This window comes from Ovis canadensis, chromosome 3, assembly GCF_042477335.2.
Source record: "Ovis canadensis isolate MfBH-ARS-UI-01 breed Bighorn chromosome 3, ARS-UI_OviCan_v2, whole genome shotgun sequence".
In the NCBI taxonomy this organism is placed as follows: domain Eukaryota; kingdom Metazoa; phylum Chordata; class Mammalia; order Artiodactyla; family Bovidae; genus Ovis; species Ovis canadensis.
In genome coordinates this window covers 92939538-92960051 of record NC_091247.1, presented here as the reverse complement: position 1 = coordinate 92960051, position 20514 = coordinate 92939538, and the positions used below count along the sequence as shown (strand labels likewise).

Genomic DNA, 20514 nt, shown 5'->3' with positions numbered 1-20514 from the left:
TGGTGGCACAGAAAACACCCTGAAATCTGTCGTGTTTGTCTTTTCCAGTTTCTACCCGGATGTTTGAGATCCTATAGATGTGGTCATCGAGCCGGGCAGTGGAGTGGAGTGTGCAGGCTGAGTGCTGAGAAGAGGCAGCCTGGGGCAAGGCTGCTCCGGCTTCCTGGTAATCAGTCGGTGGTGATGGGGAGGGGGAGGGGTGAGACACAGTTTTTGGTTGGGTCCATCTCACCAGGATGAGCTTCCAGACACTCGGGTCATTGCCATGAACTCCCCTGATCCCGCCAACTCAAGAGCAACCATGTGCAACTAGAGATTATCATACTGAGTGAAGAAGTCAGAAAAAGGCAAATACCATATGATATCACTTATATGTGGAATCTAAAATATGGCACATATGAACCTATCTACAAAACAGAAACAGACTCACAGGCGTAGAGATCAGACTTGTGGTTGCCAAGGAAGAGAGGGTTGGGGGAGAAGGATGGACTGGGAATTTGGGGTTGGGAGGTGCAAGCTATTATATATAGACTCGGTAAACGAGAAGGTCCTACGCTATAGCATAGAGAACTATATCCAATCTCCTGGGATAAGCCATAATGGAAAAGAGTATTGAGAAAGTCGTGCAAATATGTCTAAAACTGAGTCACTTTGCTGTACAGTGCAGATTGGCACAACAATCATCGATGATTCTTCAACAACAAAAAAAGAGCCATCATGGCATCAGAAGCACCTCGGAGGTCACTGGTCCCACCCCAACAGGGCAGAGGCCTCTCTACAACATCCTGTGGTTACCCTGGCTCCAACGAGAGAGCTCACCACCTAACAAGGCAGCCTGTCCCGTCTTCTCCATACTGAGAAGCTCCTGCTGTTGGAAATTTCACCCTCGCACCCTTAGCTAGAATCTGCCTGCCTGCAATAACCACTTGGTTTCCTGGTTCTGGCCCCCTGAGGTTCTCAGGAATCAGCTTAATCCCTCTTCCACAGGGCAGTCCAGCAGATATTTGGAGAGGAGGAATGCAGAATCTGGGGTCAGAGACAGGCCTGGTTGAAATTCCGACTCCACTGTGTGATCTTTAGCAAGTTACTTAACCTTTCTGATTCAGTCTTTTTATCTGTAAAGCAGGGACTATATCTGTCTCATAGAGCTGTCCTGGAAATGAAAATAAATCACAAATCAAAATTGCTTGTTTCATCACCAGTTCTCTGACACCAACTGGATGTCCTACAGTTCTACTCAATTCTGACACTACCCTGAGTTAAAAGGGCACATAAGAAAAAGCAAGGTCATGGACAAGACTCCGCCCATTTCAGAGGTGGTCCTCTGACCACCTGCACTTCTGACCGACTTGACTATCAATTTGAGGGTTCTCACAAGCTCCCTCTCGGTTTCTATGATTCCCTAGAATAGTTCACCGAAGTCACTGAAAGGGCTTGCAACTGCACCTGCAGTTTTTATTATAGAGGATCTAACTCAAGAATAGCTAAAAGAAAGAGCACAGAGTCTGGGGGATGAGGGCATGGTGAAGAGCTTCCATGCCTGCTTCTTGTGGGATCTGTTACCACCCAGCCCAGAAATGTGCTCACCAGCCAGGAAGCTCCCCCAGACCTTGCTGTCTAGGGTTCTTTAATGGGGTTGTGCATTATTGCTGTGCAAAAATTGATTTAGTCATTTGCCACTTCATTGAAAGCAATCTCCAGCGCCTCTCCTCTCCTCCCTCTGTGGTTGGGATGGGGCTGAGTTCCAATCCCTTAATTATATGCACAGTCTTTCTCAGTGGCCAGTCCCTCCCTTGAAATATCTAAGTGCCCACCATGTCACCTCATTTGCATAAAAGCTCAGGCTTGGTGAAAGGGGCTCATTATGACGAACAAAACACTCCTAATGCCTTTTGGACATTTTAGAGATCCCATGTGCCAGGAACTGGAGCCAGAGGTCCCACATACTCTTTACGATGCCACTCCTGGCCTTGTAAGCGCCAGCCTTCTGTGATCTTCAGCACCCTGCTTACATCCTTTTATTGTGCTCTCCAGGTTGACACGTTCCCACTATCTGGTCAGAGTAAAAAGCATTCTCATCAGTCTTTTTCTGGTTCTTCTTTTTGTTAATGTGGCTTGAGATTGAATTAGTTTGGGGACTAAAACATATAATTACAGTTATTTGGCATGCACCTGTTTACAATTGAATCATAAGCCTCTCATTACTCACGTTCCTCATGCTATGATGACTCTAGCCCTTAAATGACACATAATGAGCGCTAATAGCACTTGCTCTGCACCAGGCACTGTTTGAACTTCTTCACATACATTAACTCACTCAGTCCGCACGACAACCTAAGGAGGAGTTAAATAGTTGCAATCTCTGTTTAATAGATGGGGAACTGAGGCACAGAGAGGTTAGGTAACTTGCCCAAGATCACACAGCTAAAAAAGGGCATAGCTGAGATCTGAACTCATGGTCTGGTTCCAGAGTCCTGCTTTTAACCCTAAGTTCTGCTGCGCACAGCTTTGATCCCCTCCCAACATTTTGGGAAGGGAAGGAAGGAGCACAGAAGGATGCCTCTGGCTCCTGCTGTCAAGGTAAGGGAGTCAGGGTTCCATTTTCTCCCCTGCCGACTGGAGCAGCCCTATGGGACTGGGCTCCAACAAGTGAAGGCTGGCCTAGGGGCTCCTGTCCATCGGGCCCCGAATGTCTTCATTCCTCATGCATTGTGGGAGAGAGCTACTTCAGAGACTTCACAGATCAACTCCCGGAAAATCCAGATACTCCAAAAGGAAGGGAGGGGACCAGCCTTTTCCTGCTGGATGAAAAGGATTTAGGCCAGGAAGGTTCAGTACCAGGTGGTACCAGTCCCAGAGAAGCTGACAGTTCAGCTGTGACTTGGTGTTACAAGGAACACAAGGATCTCCATGCCCACATCCAGTGTATCCATTGAGGAACTGTCTGTTGCTATTTTAAAAATAACATCAAAGATTTGGGGCTGTGAAGGTGCCAAAGAGAATGAAAATGGTTAAGTGTGTGTGTGTGGGGGCAATGCCTCTGGAAGAACTTTGGTCTGCTGCAATGTTTGCCCAGGAGAATCTGGGTGGTGACCCCAAGTCTGCATGGCTCTGATGCATTCCCACGCATCAGATGTTTGACCTTGTGCTCTCTTGTTATTCCCCAAGTTCCAGAGTTGAGGCTCGCTGGGAGCATGAAGCGGGTGAAGTATTCTTAATTCAACCCACGTGCATGGGATTGACTTGAAACCACAAGGCAGTCATCAGTAGGTCATGTGTGTTCTTTGCACATGTTTCTCTTTTGGCATTTGGCTTGAGGAAGAGGCACTGGGGGGATGTGGGTAGAAGGTCTTGCTCCAGGAAACCTGGATCCTCCGTCCTGCCTTTTTCTACATGAGTCTGTTTCTCTCCATAAAGTGTCAGAGCTGGATGGGGCCCCAAGGTCCATTCTGTTCGTTCCCCCATTTAAGGATGGACAAAATGAGATCCAAAGAGGGAAAGTACTTACCTGAGTCCATGAACAAGGGAATGTCAGAACTGGGGCAGCACTGCAGGCTTCTGCTGCTGCTGCTGCTGCTAAGTCGCTTCAGTCGTGTCCGACTCTGTGCGACCCCATAGACGGCAGCCCACTAGGCTGCTCTGTCCCTGGGATTCTCCAGGCAAGAACACTGGAGTGGGTTGCCATTTCCTTCTCCAATGCATGAAAGTGAAGTCGCTCAGTCGTGCCCGACTCTTAGCGACCCCATGGACTGCAGCCTACCAGGCTCCTCTGTCCATGGGATTTTCCAGGCAAGAGTACTGGCGTGGGTTCCCATTGCCTTCTCCCTGCAGGCTTCTAGTCTGGAGCTAATTCAGCCCGAAACATCCCCGACAGACTCCATCACTCTTTACTGAGATGAAGAATCTGGCTTTAAATGTCACTAAGTACAACCTCAAACATTCTCGCAACCTGCCAAATATGTTTCAAAATGTCTCTTTAGAGAATGTTTGCTTTGGGCTGCCACTCCCAGGCCGCTCGTTCCTCCCGCCTCCATCTCATCGACATGGCTGGTAAGGATGGTGCTAACTGGGGGAGATCTGTTGAGGGCTTTCACAAGGAGCTAATTAGTGACAGAATTAAGACCAGGGGTCATGGCTTTGTAGACTTGCAAAAGTGGGTTGTGGTGGCATTTGGACCATTCTTGCTGCCCAGGTCAAGAGTATGGTGGTAGATGGTAGTTAGAGTGGCAGGAAGGGGCCTGGACAACCATGGGAAGTGGTGCATAAGACTAGCGTTATAGGCTTTGTGCCATCTTGGCATGCTTGCTAGAAATGGTAAGCTCCTGGAACGAATTTTTTTTGAAAGTCTCTCAGTTGTGTCTGACTCTGCAACCCAAGGACTATATAGTCCATGGAATTCTCCAGGCCAGAATACTGGAGTGGGTGATTGTTCCCTTCTCCAGGGAGTCTTCCTAACCCAGGGATCGAACTCAGGTCTCCCACATTGCAGATGGATTCTTTGCAAGCTGAGCCACCAGGGAAGCCCTGGAATGAATGCCTTCTCTTATACGCCATAACCACAAACATTTATCTGTGGCATTTCAACCATGGCTGCCCATTAGAATCACCCAGAGAACTTTAAAAAAATCCTGATATCCAGGTCACACCCAAGATTAATAATATTAAAATCTCTGATATTGGTATTTTTCAAAGTTCTCCAGGAGATTCCAATGTTCACCCAAGCTTGAGAACCCCAAGGGTTCGGAGCTTCAGCTGACCCTTGAAGGACCTTGTCCGTGTGTCTTCCCTTGGACTTGCTATTTGCCTTCCCCAAAGAACAAGAATGCAAACAACAATAATATCAGTCAATCACCCGAGTGTTCTGGGCTGATGGGATGGGCTCCCACTTACTTCTCTTGCCTAGTATGCCCCTGCCTACCCTACTTGGAAGAACTGTAAGGTAGAGGGTAAAGTGCTGACAGAAGATGGAAGAAGAAGTCGCAGACATCTCATAGACAACAAGCATATGCTATCTGGTTGTCAACAAGGCCTGCTCCATAATGAGCTGCTGACTGATAGAAGGCTAAGGCGTGGGCTAACAGGATGAGCCTAGAGGGCAGAGCAGATCAGGTCTGGGGAGGCCAGGAGCTGCTTTGAGAGAACAATGGCAGCTCCACCTCCTTCTGGAAGGGAGCCCCCAGAGGCAAAGTTGGGGAGGGGCAGATTAAGGATGAAAGCCAGGTACCTTGAGCGCAGGTAAAGCTCTTTTGTTGGTATCTTCCTATTTGCCTTCAAAAACTAGTTATTATTCAGTCAAGGCACTTGCCTTCTTTTGCTGAGAAAGGGCTCCTTCTTTTGGGAGAAGGCTGAAGCTCTGTAAGCCCCCACACCCTCTGGATGTTGAAGGAGCATGATAACTCAGGCTTGAGGGCCTAGCAGGGCTGACACAGAGCGAGACTGGTGGCCACAGTCCCACAGCTGGGAAGCCAAGGCTGAGTAGCAGCCTGCTTCTTCAGCAGGACTCCAGTATGGCCATAAGGACATTCATTCCCTCATCATTCAGGCATTTTTAAAAGCCTGCTTGAGTGGAAAAAATAAGTGACTCGTCCCCAGCCCAACCTTCCAAGGACGGCCCTAGTTCTCACTCCAGGTCTAGATACGCAGGCCTCTGGGCAGCCCGGCATATGGTGCCCTTCAATCAGTGTTCATTGTTTCACTATTTCTCAATATGCATTTACTGGGGTTTAGAGAAACTCATTTTCCACTAATAAAAACTGCACACCTCTTTTAAATTCATGATAAGAAATGATTCTCCAGTGAGACACATTTTGCAGAAACAGATTCACCAATAATTCTTTTCCTGAGGCGGGAGTAAAGTCAAAGTTGTAGGGGGAAAAAAAGCACCGCTTAGTCTGTTAGAAGTTCCCCGTTCTTTTTTCAGTTTCGTGGATTTCCCACCGCATATTTTTTAGGAGGCTTCTTAGAGGGTTTACATTTTAGATCAAGTGAATAGCTTTACACTGTGTGGATAAGCATCACAAAATGCCCCCAAAGCTTTGCAGGTCGCGCTCGCCCTGGGGGACCAGTCTACTTGAACCTGAGTGCGGGGCCCCGGAGCCTAGCGGGTCAGGCAGGGAAGGGCTGGGAGCCAGAGCCAGTGACAGACCTTCACCTAGTCGGACGATGCACCAGCGCCCCCTACAGGCCGGCAGCCGCGGCGCCCTGCCTGCCAACCCGCCTCCGGGCTCACACTCTCCTGGGAATAGCCTCATCCCACTCCCCACCCCCAATGCAAGCCCTCCGGCCTAGGAAGCGTGCACCCCGACTGGGAGCACCCTCCTTTCTTCTCGGCAGGGGTCCAGGAGTGGACTGCAAACCCACTAGGACGATGAGTGAAGAGACCGTCCCCGAGGCCGCCTCCCCGCCGCCCGCGCAGGGGCAGCAGTACTTCGACCGCTTCTCTGAGGACGACCCCGAGTACCTGCGCCTTCGCAGCCGCGCGGCCGACCTGCGGCAGGACTTCAACCTGATGGAGCAGAAGAAGCGCGTCACCATGATCCTGCAGAGCCCGGTGAGTGGGGGTCTGACCCCCGCGGGCAGGGGAGGAGGAAGGAGGCCAGAGGAGGGCGGGGAAGGGGTGCAGAGGACGCTGACGCACCCGCTGAACCCGAAAGAGAAATTGCTTCTCTTCCGCTTGCTCAGAGACGGAGCAGTTTTCAGCTCTGAGCAAGATGCTCTGGCTGCGTGGGTATTTGAGTATCTCCCTAGTCGCTGGCGGATGGCAAAACCTGGCTTATGTGCAGCTTATGGCTTGTGTTTGATTCCCTGGTTGGGGAAGGTGGATCTGAGAAGCAGGAGCCCTACTTCAGTTCCTCGTGCCCCTTCTGAGCCTCACTTTCCAGTCTTCCTCTCCCTCTTCATCAAAAACTCTTAACAATTCGGGTAAACCAGGGGCCAGCGAGAGGTGCCACGTGGGAGGTCTGGGGCTCCTTTTTCTGCACACCGCCGAGAACTCTGTCCTGGCAAATAAGGCTTTGACATACCAAGGCAGGAGTGAAGTGGGCCTGAAAGCCCCAGGAGGCGGGCAATAGAGAGCAGAGGGGCAAGTCCGGGTCACCGAGCCCTGGCCAGAGTCTTGAGGTCAGTTGGCACCTGCCTGGCGTAGACACAGTGCCCCAGGTGGTGTGTTGGGAAAGATGGAGGGTGGGTCTCCTGGACCAATGAAGCAGGACCATGATGCAGGCCCTCCCAGCGGGGGGAAGAGCGGTGGGAACAGAGGCAATAGGTCTCTCAGGGAGTAGAGCTGGGCGATCCTAAGTGTTGGTAAGCCCAGGGAGGAGTGGCATCTCCAGGTACTGGCCAGGATGGGCTCTGCCCCAGTCCCTGCCAAGGTATTGGAGAGCCAGGGCGTGCAGTGGGCCGTGTGTGACCCAACTGAGAGCACACAGTAAACGCTAAGGAGGACGGGCCCCAGGTCTTGGTGACAGGTGACAGTGAGCTGGGGGTCTGGAGGAGAATGCATCGGGATGACAGAATCTCTGCGTGAGACCAGAACGGTTGGCTGTTGTGTGGTAGGAGCGGAGGCAGAGTTAGTACTAACCCAAGTTTGGGAACCTGAAGGATGGGACTATTCTCAGGCAGGAGACGGGGCCAAGAGGCAGTCATGCTGCTTCTGTCCATTTTTGTAGATTCCTCAACACCTAAGTGGCTCCCTATTTCCTCCTGAGTGTCACCTGATGGGCTGCCATGCCCTATCTATGGACTGATGGTCTGAAAAGCCAGGCTTAGAGTAGCAGGATATCAGAAATGACCTCTGAGGTCATCAACTCCTTCTGTATAGGACCCACCATCCCCACCCCTCATAAGGAAACTGAGGCCCAGAAGAGCCATCAGCCTGACTAATGACAGGAAAGATGGAATACTTTTTCATTCAATTCTGTTTTTTAAAATGTCTTTTAATTACTAAAGTGAAGTCCTGTTATGTCTGATGGGGGGGAGGGGTCTAGGCTATCACTAGACATCAGAAGGACCTGGATTCTAGAGAATATATTGCCTGGAGTTTTCCCCCAGGGCAAAGGGAATAGGATCCATTCCCAGCATCTCCTTATTGCTTCCCACGCAGCAGTTTGGGGAGGCTCCTGAGGTCTCAGATATGTGGCTCTGATCTAGCTGACCCAGGGGCCACGGTTGGGCACTTGGAAGAGGGGCCATCAGTATCCCTCCTACTTGAGACGCACTGTGAGGAAGCCTCGGGGGCTTGCTTCAGTCTTTCAGGGAGGAGCTGGAAGGCCTTATCCAGGAGCAGATGAAGAAGGGAAACAACTCCTCCAACATCTGGGCCCTGCGGCAGATCGCGGACTTCATGGCCAGCACCTCCCACGCAGTCTTCCCAACATCTTCCATGAGTACGTGGGGAACTGGGGAGCTGCCAGGAGCAGAGGTGGAGGAAGTGGGGGGTGGGGTGGGGGGAAGGCACAGTAATAAGCAGCTCGGTTGCCAGGCTACGGAGTGAGTGGTACAGCTGCCTTAGCAGAACTGGGGGATCTGGGCAGCAGGGAAAGAAGTACCTGGCTCTGCTTCTAATGCTGCTGTGACGTAAAGGCCCGTGGAGAATGATCCCTGATGCCCAGAACTAGGAGGGCGGGGGTGGTTCTGCTGGGGGAGGGGGTAGTGTCATTGCAGAGAGGCAGGGCAGCCTAGGTATGACCCCACCACCTTTACCCCTCATAAGGGGATTAGCGTAAAGGGAAGAGCTTTGCAACCCAAGACCCCTTACGTGGCCTCTCCCTGAGGCCCGGGAGTGGACACTGGAGAGTGAGAATTTGGCTCCCCGCCACTCTAGCTTTGGGTACAGAACCTGAGAAAATCCTCCTAGCATCCAGCTCTCAGGCGGCTCTTTCCTCAGTCCCCTGGAGTCACTCCTTTGGAGATGGAGTTGGAAGGGGACACCAGGAGGCCTTTGGAGCTGGTGTCTCCATGCTCCACTGGACAGGTCAACGTGACTCCATAGACAAGGGCCAAGAGCAGCCAAGGCTAGGTACAAACCCATCTTCCTTGGCTCTGAAGCTCTGCCCACAATCTTTAAGAAACAAACATTGGAAAATACTTTCCTCAATAAAATAAATACAGGATTATGGTTGAAAATTAGGAAAATAATCAAGAAAGGGAATTAAAAATCACTGAACTGTGTCCTTACAACCAAGACATTCTTATTATCAATGTTTTGGTGTGTGTCCTTCCAGCCTTTTTTTCTTAATACACGGAGACTATGCAAAAAATGCAATCACATTATACACACAAATTTATATCCTTACCGTATCTTGACTAATTCTTCACAGAAGAAATATGGTTATATAACATACATTTTGGTAGATGTATGCTATTCTATGCATGGTTGAATATGCCATAGTTTATTTTAATCAGTTTCCCATTTTTGGACTTTTAAGTCATTCCCAACTTTTTGCTGTTATGAATGACAATTCAAGAAACATCCTTGTCAATAAATCTGCGATTAAATCCATGACTATTTTCTTAAGATAAATTGCTAGAAGTAGAATTGTTAGATTGAATTATATGCATCTTTTAAAGATTGTCATGCATAATGCCGAATTACCCTGGAGAAAGATGGAATGAATTTACATTGCTACCAGAAATGCAGGGGTGCCCATTTCCTCCACCCTGATCTGTAGTCTGTTACCATGTTTCATCCTGATGATATGATAGGAGATAAATGGTACTTTGTGTTTTAGAGTGCTTTTATTTGATTACTAATGAGATTGAATATTTTCATATACATATTGGGCATGACAAAGAGAAAACCCAATATGCCCAATATGTATATGAAAATATTCAATCTTATTAGTAATCAAATAAAAGCACACTAAAACACAAAGTACCATTTATCACCTATCATAATGGTAACAGGCTGCAGGTCAATAGTAAATTGCCTGTCATACCCTTTGCCAGGTTTTCACTTGCACATTCTTTTCTTGGGCTTTTCTGGTGACTCAGCAGTAAAGCATCTGCCTGCAATACAGGAGACATAGCAGATGGGGGTTCGATCCCTGGGTTGGGAAGATCCCCTGGAGGAGGAAATGGCAACCCACTCCAGTATTCTGGCCTGGACTATCCTGTGGGCGGAGGAGCCTCATGGACTATAGTTTGTGGGGTGGCAAAGAGTCAGACACAACTGAGCATGCATATTCTTTTTTACAGGTTTAAAAATCTTTATAACGTAAGGCTAGTTCTCTACTCCCTATCAAATACACTGCAGATTTTCCCCAGTGTCTCCTTTGCTTTTTAATTTTTTCATGATATTTTTGTGTCGTAGAATAATTTCCATGGAGCTGAATCTGTTTCTGTTTTCTTTTGTGTTGTCTGCTTTTGATTGTATGCTAGAAACACCTTCCTTAGGTTTTATCATCCAATAAAATACTTTTAATTATTCATTTGCAATTTTTCTCAGCCATCATACAAGTTGATTCTTTAAAATAACTTTAGAAGTATTTTGTCAATCTCTTTATTCACCTCAAAAAAGTTCCTTCTGGGATTTTGAATGAGGTTGCATTAAATGAATAGATTAATTTGGTGGAGACTTTATAAATGTTCAGTTTTATATTAGAATGTAAGCTCCATTGGGGAAAGGATATTTGTATGTTTTGTTCACTGTTAGAGTAGTATCCTGAAGTTAGAAAAGTAGCTGGCATGTAACAGGTGCTTACAAAACACCTGCATGAATGAATTTTAAATCTTTTTGGAAATGATATGTCTTCGATTATTTAATTCTTTAATGTCTGTCAGAAAAGATAGTAGCTATTTTTATATTCAGTCCAGTTCAGTCGTTCAGTTGTGTCCAACTCTTTGCGACCCCATGGATTGAAGCACACTAGGCTTCCCTGTCCATCACCAACTCTCAAACTCATGTCCATTGAGCGGGTGATGCCATCCAGCCATCTCATTCTCTGTCGTCCCCTTCTCCTCCCGCCTTTAATCTTTCCTAGCATCAGGATCTTTTCAAATGAGTCAGTTCTTCACATTAGGTGGCCAAAGGAGTGGAGCTTCAGCTTCAGCATCAGTCCTTCCAATGAATATTCAGGACTGATTTCCTTTCGGATGGACTGGTTGGATCTCCTTGCAGTCCAAGGGACCCTCAAGAGTCTTCTCCAACACCACAGTTCAAAAGCATCAATTCTTCAGCGCTCAGCTTTCTTTATAGTCCAACTCTCACATCCATACATGACCACTGGAAAAACCATAGCTTTGACTAGATGGACCTTTGTTGGCAAAGTAATGTCTCTGCTTTTTAATATGCTGTCTAGGTTGATCATAGCTTTTCCTCCAAGGAGCAAGCGTCTTTTAATTTCATGGCTGCAATCACCATCTGCGGTGATTTTGGAGCCCCCCAAAATAAAGTCTCTCACTATTTCCATTGTTTCCCTATCTATTTGCCATGAAGTGATGAGACTGGATGCCATGATCTTAGTTTTCTGAATGTTGAGCTTTAAGCCAACTTTTTCACTCTCTTTCACTTTCATCAAGAGGTTCTTTAGTTCTTTTTCACTTTCTGCCATAAAGGTGGTGTCATCTGCATATCTGAGGTTATTGATATTTCTCCTGGCAATCTTGATTCCCACTTGTGCTTCATCTAGTCCAGCATTTCTCATGATGTACTCTGTATATAAGTTAAATAAGCAGGGTGACAATATACAGCCTTGATATACTCCTTTCGCAATTTTATGTAGTGCTTGCTAATTTCTTTAAAAAATTAATTATTTTAATTGGAGGATAATTATAATATTGTGGTGGTTTTTGACATACATTGGCACTTACTAATTTCTTGTTAAATTTATTCTGAAAATTTTATGTAATTTGTCATTTTGAGTGATTCTCCATTCAGATCTTTTTCTGGTTATAGCTGTCACCTAGGGAAATCACTGGAGTTATACATATATAAATGTGTGTGTATTTATGTATATTATGTTTATATATATTATATACATATATATATCTGTCATTGGAGTTATATATATATTATACATCATTGGAGTTATATATATATATATATATATACACACACACACACACACATATATACTAACCCCTATTGAGCTCCTAAATTCTATATCTTCTCAATGAATTCTTTTGGGTTTTGTATATAGAAAGAAATCACATAGTCATTTTGCATTCTTCAAGATTTTACCCTTTGGTTTATTTTTCCAGTTTTCTCACTGCATCCATTAGAACTCGAAGAACAATGTTTAATAATAGATCAGAGAGGAATCATCTTTGTTTTGTTTCTGACTTTAATGGTTATTCTTTTACCACAAGAGTTTGAGATAATTATTCTTTATCATGTTGAGGAAATATCTTTGTATTCTAGTACAATATGGGTTTTTCTCAGAAATGGATGTTGAATTTTATAAAATGCATTTTTGGTATTTATTGATGTTTCTTTCCTTGATGTGGGTGAATTGTATTAACAGATTTCTGAATGTTGAACTCTTTTCATTCCTGAAATAAATCATTTGTGATTTTGATGCAGTCTTTGAAAAATACTCTTCTGGCTTTGATTTGCTGGAATTTTATTAATTTTTACATCCATAGTTGCACGTGATGAAAAGCAGCTAACTTTCGGGAAGCCTTTGTTTAGCACTGACATTAAGGCTATCATCTCCTGAGATGAATCAGGGGGAGCCCCACCCACTTCTTTGCCCTGCTGCCGCTCAGTCACTCAGTCGTGTCCAACTGTTTGTGACCCTGTGGACTGTAGCCCGCCAGGCTCCCCTGTCCATGGGATTCTCCAGGCAAGAATACTGAAGTGGGTTGCCACTTCCTTCTCCACTTCTTTGACCTAACAGAGCAAAAAAATTAGGTAGGAAGTCTCTGCTCTTTGAAGACTTATTATTCACTTTTGAAGCTGTCCAGATCTGAAATACTTGGATAACATCTTTTTTTCTGTTTCATCTAAAGTTCTTTAAAATTTTGTTTTGCTGCTTCTTGAGTAAATTTTGGTCATATTTATATAAAATAATTCATTTCACATGGCTTTAAAAATTACTAGTGTGATTTACAATATTATTTTTATCATTTAAACTTTCTGCTGTGGATATGACATCCCATTCTCACTCCTGATGCTGTGTGTTCCTGCTTCCTCCTTACCGGCAAATCCAGAGACTGGTTTATTCATAGATCTTCTCACATAAGCCAGTTCTTGGATTTACATATTGATTCTCCTAATTTCCTTGTATTCTGATTCATTGATTTTGTTTTTATACTCATCAATTCTTTTCCATAACTTTTCTTTGGTGTATTTTAGTCTTTATATTTTTCTATAATAGAATAAAATGGATTTGATCTATTTTCATATTTAATACAATAATAAAGACATGTAAGGCTATGAAGTTTTTTCTCTGAGTATAAATTTGATCTTGTTCCATAAATTTTGACATGCAGAATTTTCTTTATTGTTAATTTCTAGGTAGCTTGCAGTTGCTGTTTTGGCTTCATTTTTATTCTGAAATAAAATAAGTACCCTCTGGGAGTGTGCTTTCTCATTTGTTAGTGGTAGAATTTGTATTCTTTTAAAGGTTTATTGATAATGTCTAGTTTTATTGCATTATGTTTAGAAAATGCAGCCTACTTATTGTCTGTGTTGGGGATTTATTGAGATTTTTTTTGTGGCCTAATAATATCATATTTAAATGATACATGGATATAGACTCTATCCCTGGGGCATAGTATTTCATTTGTCAAATGTATTCATTTATCATTTTTTATTTCATAAAAAATTAATGTTGTGTTGTCTCCCACTGTATTTGATTTCTGTTAATTTCTCTGTATTTATGACAGCTTTTGCTTTGTATATCTTGATAAAATGCTTTTCAAAGCATAAATGTTTTTATAGCTATAGCTCCATTATGGATTATGCTTTTATTCCTTATAAAATGACCTACAAAATGGCTCTTTTTGTTCAAAAGAGCATTATTTTCCTTGGCTTCTATTTTGGTCATATTATGACCTCTGTTTATTTTTTGTTTATAGTTGGCTGGGCTACTTTTGATGGTCTCTTTATTTTTACCTGCTTTGTGTCACTTTATTTTAATGTTTGTTTTTATAAATCTCCTATAGTATTGTCTTTTGGCATCTGTTGTTATAACAGAGAAATCTAAAACAGTCTATTATTGGTTCCTTTGTTGGTAACCTTTTGTTTTCTCCTAGATGCTTGTGGAATTTCCTCCTTACCCTCACATTTCAGAAATATTGTCAGAAAGCATCAAATTGTGGGTTATTTTCTTTTAATGGAATGCAGTAAGTCCTTATACTTTATACACACACACACACACACACACACACACACTCACGTCTTGAACTCAAATTTTTTTCTTCTATTATATCAGTACAGTTCAGTTCAGTCACTCAGTCGTGTCCGACTCTTTGCGACCCCATGAATCGCAGCACGCCAGGCCTCCCTGTCCATCACCAGCTCCCGGAGTTCACTCAAACTCACGTCCATCAAGTCAGTGATGCCATCCAGCCATCTCATCCTCTGTCGTCCCCTTCTCCTTCTGCATCCGAGTCTTTTCCAATGAGTCAACTCTTTGCATGAGGTGGCCAAAGTATTGGAGTTTCAGCTTTAGCATCAGTCCTTCCAAAGAACACCCAGGACTGATCACCTCTAGAATGGACTGGTTGGATCTCCTTGCAGTCCAAGGGACTCTCGAGAGTCTTCTCCAACACCACAGTTCAAAAGCATCAATTCTTCGGTGCTCATCTTTCTTCACAGTCCAACTCTCACATCCATACATGACCACAGGAAAAACCATCGCCTTGATTAGACGGACCTTAATTGGCAAAGTAATGTCTCTGCTTTTTAATATGCTATCTAGGTTGGTCATAACTTTCCTTCCAAGGAGTAAGCGTCTTTTAAATTCATGGCTGCAATCACCATCTGCAGTGATTCTGGAGACCCCAAAAATAAAGTCTGACACTGTTTCCATTGTTTCTCCATCTATTTCCCATGAAGTGATGGGACCGGATGCCATGATATTTGTTTTCTGAATGTTGAGCTTTAAGCCAACTTTTTCACTCTCCTCTTTCACTTTCATCAAGAGGCTTTTTAGTTCCTCTTCACTTTCTGCCATAAGAGTGGTGTCATCTACATATCTGAGGTTATTGATATTTCTCCTGGCAATCTTGATTCTAGCTTGTGCTTCTTCCAGCCCAGCATGTCTCATGAGGTACTCTGCATAGAAGTTAAATAAGCAGGGTGACAATATACAGCCTTGACGTACTCTTTTTCCTATTTGGAACCAGTCTGTTGTTCCATGTCCAGTTCTAACTGTTGCTTCCTGACCTGCATACAGATTTCTCAAGAGGCAGGTCAGATGGTCTGGTATTCCCATCTCTTTCAGAATTTTCCACAGTTTATTGTGATCCACACAGTCAAAGGCTTTGGCATAGTCAATCAAGCAGAAATAGATGTTTTTCTGGAACTCTCTTGCTTTTCCCATGATCCAGCGGATGTTGGCAATTTGATCTCTGGTTCCTCTGCCTTTTCTAAAACCAGCTTGGACATCTGGAAGTTCATGGTTCATGTATTGCTAAAGTCTGGCTTGGAGAATTTTGAGCATTACTTTACTAGTGTGTGAGATAAGCAAAATTGTGCAGTAGTTGGAGCATTCTTTGGCATTGCCTTTCTTTGGGATTGGAATGAAAACTGACCTTTTCCAGTCCTGGGGCCAGTGCTGAGTTTTCCACATTTGCTGGCACATTGAGTGCAGCACTTTCACAGCATCATCTTTCAGGATTTGAAATAGCTCCACTGGAATTCCATCACCTCCACTAGCTTTGTTCGTAGTGATTCTTTCTACGGCCCCCTTGACTTCTTATTCCAGGATGTGTGGCTCTAGGTGAGTGATCTACTAATATGCTTAGATGCCAGGGCTTCTTGTCTTTGTCCCATGTCTATCAAATTCTTGCTCATCATTTTCATGTCTCTGATCTTACACTCTTCCTCTTGAAAGAGAAATAGGGCTTTCCATTGCTTTACTGATCAGCATCTGCCAGGAAAACAGTTGGATGCCTGGAAATCTGGTTGGTGCATGCCAGGGTAACTGAGTCAGGGAATGTGGAGAAGGAAAATTCCAGGTGCCATGAGTCAAAGCCCAGAGAGGTTGTTCTTTGTCTAGCTCCATTCGCCTTAGGATTGTGTTTCCTGGAGTTTTTTTTTTTTTTTCCTGTTGTAGAGCATGTTGGTATCTTTCTGGGAGGTTTGGTGGATTTTCATCTCTGTGTTTTCTTAGGTACTTTGAAATAATGGCCCAGTTAGACCTTCACTTGGTGAGGCTGATCAGAATAAGCATCCTTTGCAAGAAGCCTCTGAGGACAGAGGACCGGGGACTCCTGTGGAGCCCTCTGGCCTCTTCTGGGCCTGTGAGTGGGTAGTCCTTACGGGAAGCTCCATAGGGTTGGGGAGGGGGACTCTTAGGGGATACAGGACACAGAGGATATGATAGTGAGTGTTTTCAGACCTCTTCTGGCCTCCTGATCGTCTCTGGGGACTCCACAGTTATTTCTAAAAGAAGGTTCAAAGACCTTTCCCAACAACAGCCTCTCCCTATCTCCGGCTTTGCTTGGGGGCCTTATGCTTTTGATGTGCTTCCCTTCTTGCTGCCAGGGGCAAATACTTGTCTGGGGAACTAGAAAGGAGGCAAGGAGCCTTGACTAGTCAGCTTGGAATAGAAATCCTTAATTTTGAGATTTTGTTGCTGTTTTTCTTGCCAGTTCAGCCAGGTCTTTGGACCACTTGTATCCCTGTCAACTTCCTATACTGGACCCATGCCCTAGAGGCATACCACCGCTGGTGGGCACAAGCCTTTTGGGGGCATCTTCCTGACATGGGGTGTTTGAGGCTTGCTCTGCTTGCTTTGTGCTCCCAGTCCACCTTCATATCACAGACCTTATCATTTCAACTAATGGCAGACCTGATACAGGACTTACATCATGTGGTGTGGCCGTGAGGTTTGCAGTGATGGTGGAAGCTTCCGAAGAGCATTTTCATCCATTAAAGTTTTTAGAGGGATGCTGAGGAAGGCAGCATCAGGAGGCTCCCAGCCAGACATCATTTTAAGCCAGAACCCTTTCCTATTGATTCTCTTATTGTTTCCTAGACACTGATTAATTGGAGGGCTGGGGCTCAGATGCCCTCTTCTGGCTTCCGGAGGTATGCAGGCAGTGGTCAGCATGGTTCATGGGACTGACTAGACCCTTTGGGTGCCCTGAGTAGAAGACTATCAGACTCTCTAGGTTCATTTCCATATTACCAGATTCCCAGAAAGAGCCATAAAAAGCCAAGCGCCTGCATGTCTGGAGGCAGTCAGAAGTAGTCCACCCTCAGCCTCCCGCCCTTCAGCCCACCACAGCCACACTGACTTCTGGAGGTTTATGACTTGTCAGAAAAAGTCGAGGAATTTACCTCCTGGTTGACTTGGCTTTCTGTTTGCCCTTTTCCAAATCAGAGAAAAAGTTAGTTAAAACAATAGAATAATACTTAGTTACTTCTTCATTAAAGCTAACTGATAAAATGTACCCATATTTCCACTCAGAAATTTATTTTTGCATTTATTCAATGTCTGTCTCTAGGGTTTATAGTCAGCTTGAGCTGAGATCCTTGCATTTGTGGCCTTGAGTCTGGCCATGGGTTTTGACCCAAAGCAATGCCTTTCTTCCCTTAAGAGGCAGAGGACTTTATTGGGCACAACTATCCATTCTGTGGAGGGTTTTCTCCTCTGAAGTCAGGGTCAAAGGATGTTGAATTCCCTGCCCACAGGAGTCTCGTGTATGGATGTAGCACCCAGGAGAATTGGGAGAGGGTGGGGGCAAGGCAGGAGAGTGTGGACGTGAGTTCCTGACCTGAAAGCTGCCCTGTGCCCCTTCAGGCTTCTCCATGATGACGCCCATCAATGACCTCCACACAGCCGACTCCTTGAACCTGGCCAAGGGGGAGCGGCTCATGCGGTGCAAGATCAGTAGTGTCTACCGCCTCCTGGACCTGTACGGCTGGGCCCAGCTGAGCGACACCTACGTGACGGTGAGGACAGCATCCGGGGCTGGGTGGGGCTCTGCCTGTGGCCTCCCCCAGAGGGAGACTTCCTGAGCCTTGGTGTGGCTGTGACACTGCTGGCCGTGAGCTCTTCCAAGGTTTCTAGCCACTGTGGCTACCTGAAATAGACAACCTGCCTAGCGGGCACGTCTCTGGATGAGGAGCCAGGAATTTCTGCATCCTATTTCTAGGGCTACCCTTGACCATTCGGAGATTCCTCTTATAGCTCCATTTCCCTGGCTCCAAATAAAGGCTGAGTCTTCATCTCTCATGGGTCAGGAGGAAGTAAGTGTTCTTGGGGTGGGGGGGGATTTGTATGCAGTGGATTCAGGGGTAAAGGTGATTCAAGCACAGTATCATTGGAAATGGCCCCTCTCCCTTCTCACCACTGGGAACATATGTCTTTCCTCCAGCTGAGAGTCAGCAAGGAGCAGGACCACTTCCTGATCAGCCCTAAGGGAGTCTCTTGCAGCGAAGTCACAGCATCCAGCCTGGTAAGTACAGTGTGACATCTCACTACCAATTTCTTGTTGAAATGACAGTACCATCTTTGCTCCACGCTGCTGCTACTGCTGCTGCTACGTCGCTTCAGTCATGTCTGACTCTGTGCGACCCCATAGACGGCAGCCCACCAGGCTCCCCTGTCCCTGGGATTCTCAAGGCAGGAACACTGGAGTAGGTTGCCATTTCCTTCTCCAATGCATGAAAGTGAAAAGTGAAAGTGAAGTCGCTCAGTCGTGTCCAACTCTTAGCGACCCCATGGACTGTAGCCTACCAGGCTCCTCCGTCCATGGGATTTTCCAGGTAAGAGTACTGGAGTAGGGTGCCATTGCCTTCTCTGTTGCTCCACACTAGCCACTGCCATCTTGTCCTTCAAGCAGTTTGCAATCTGGTGGGAGAGAGAAGTCACATGGACACCAAAACAAACTGTGCAGAGAGCATGATGTGACCAAGAGACCAAATGGGAAGTGAAGGCAGCAAAAACACTAGGAGGGAAAGGGAAGGAAAGATGAGCCTAGAGGCCTCTGAGCCCAGGATTGGACTTCAAAGGCTGGGAGTCAGGAAGCCTTCCTGGCTCAGGGGTACATTAGAACAACAGCCAGTGCTTTGTCCCAAAGAATGCAAGGTTCTTCTAGTGCTATGAGAGAGAGCTTCTGGGTCCTCTTTCTGGGCTGAGTTTTCAAATTTGCGCAATGGCAGTACCCACACACCCTATGGCCCTGGAGCTCTCCTCAAGAGGGGAGACTGTCTTCTCACGGGACAAAGGCACACTGCGTGCGACAGTAACTGTCCTGTTATGCTGTAGAGATTCTGGCGTGACAACAGGTCACATATCCACGGCTGAGATAAGGAACACACGAGGGCAGAGAGAGCTCTTCCCAGAGAGGGAAGTCTGAGTGGGCCACCCAGCCGAGGAGGCTGGGGAGCTGAGCTGAATGGAAACCAGGGTCTGCATCAGACCCTTGCAGGTTTAAGTTCCTGAGATGGCAGGGTGGCTGCCATGTTCATGGGTCAGGCCACTTGAAAGTAATGTTCATCCTGTAAAATTCACTTAAAATAGGATTTAGTAAGAGAGGGCTGTTGACCATCTTGTGCTTCTGCTGGAACTGGTGTTGTCAGAAGCGTGTTCCTTGCTTTGGTACCACTTGTCTGCCTGGGCCTCTGGGCTGGGTGTGGTAGGTGTGTTGTGGAACTGCCCTGTGTGCTGCATTCAGGGGCGTGTCCCTGTGCTGGAATTTTAAGAGCCAAAGCTGACATGATTTTTAGAAAGGAAAAATCTAGCCTGCTAATGTCCAGCAAACACTTCTAGTCAATAAGTTAGGCTAAATTAACTACCTACCAGCTTCTGGGAGACGGCTCGTGGAGCAGGAGGTGTTTTCAGCCTAAGGGTGTTTCAGGATTAGGGTTGTGTTGAGTGATTTGGAACCTAAGAAGGAGGTGATGGGGACTTCCCTATAGCTCAAGCGGTAAAGAATCTGCCTGCAGTGCAGGAACCTATGGTTCGATCCCTGGGTTGGGAAGATCCTGTGGAGAAGGGACTGTCAATCCATTCCAGTATTCTTGCCTGGAGAATCCCATGGACGGAGAAGCCTGGCAGGCTACAGTTTATGGCGTCACAAAGAGTCAGACACGACTGAGCCACTAGCAGTGTCTGGCCAGGGGCAGTTCTGGGGTGGGTGGGGGGGGGGCACAGAATGAGACCAAAGCTGCTATTGGTGCAGGTAGGATGAATGTCTCCTGTTAACTGGGAGGAAGTGTCAGTCATCTACTGAGATGATCTTATGGTTTTCATTCTTCACTTTGTTGATGTGTATCGTACTGATTAATTTGCATATATTGAACCATCCTTGTATTCCTGGGATAAATCCCACTTGATCATGGTGTGTTGTTGTTCATCACCAAGTCATATCCAACTCTTTGCAACCCCCTGGACT

The 20514-nt window shown here is 45.9% G+C and overlaps 1 protein-coding gene across 2 annotated transcripts in view; it reads left to right on the top strand.

Moving 5' to 3' along the window:
- ADD2 (adducin 2) overlaps window positions 1-20514 on the top strand; it is a 121084-nt gene that overhangs the window by 64353 nt on the left and 36217 nt on the right. For both annotated transcript variants that reach the window (XM_069580492.1, XM_069580491.1), the window contains exons 2-6: window positions 49-166; window positions 6334-6550; window positions 8246-8384; window positions 17916-18067; window positions 18493-18573. In XM_069580492.1, coding sequence (XP_069436593.1) covers window positions 6368-6550; window positions 8246-8384; window positions 17916-18067; window positions 18493-18573 — 555 coding nt within the window. In that variant the 5' untranslated portion in view covers window positions 49-166; window positions 6334-6367. The remainder of the gene's footprint in view (window positions 1-48; window positions 167-6333; window positions 6551-8245; window positions 8385-17915; window positions 18068-18492; window positions 18574-20514) is intronic.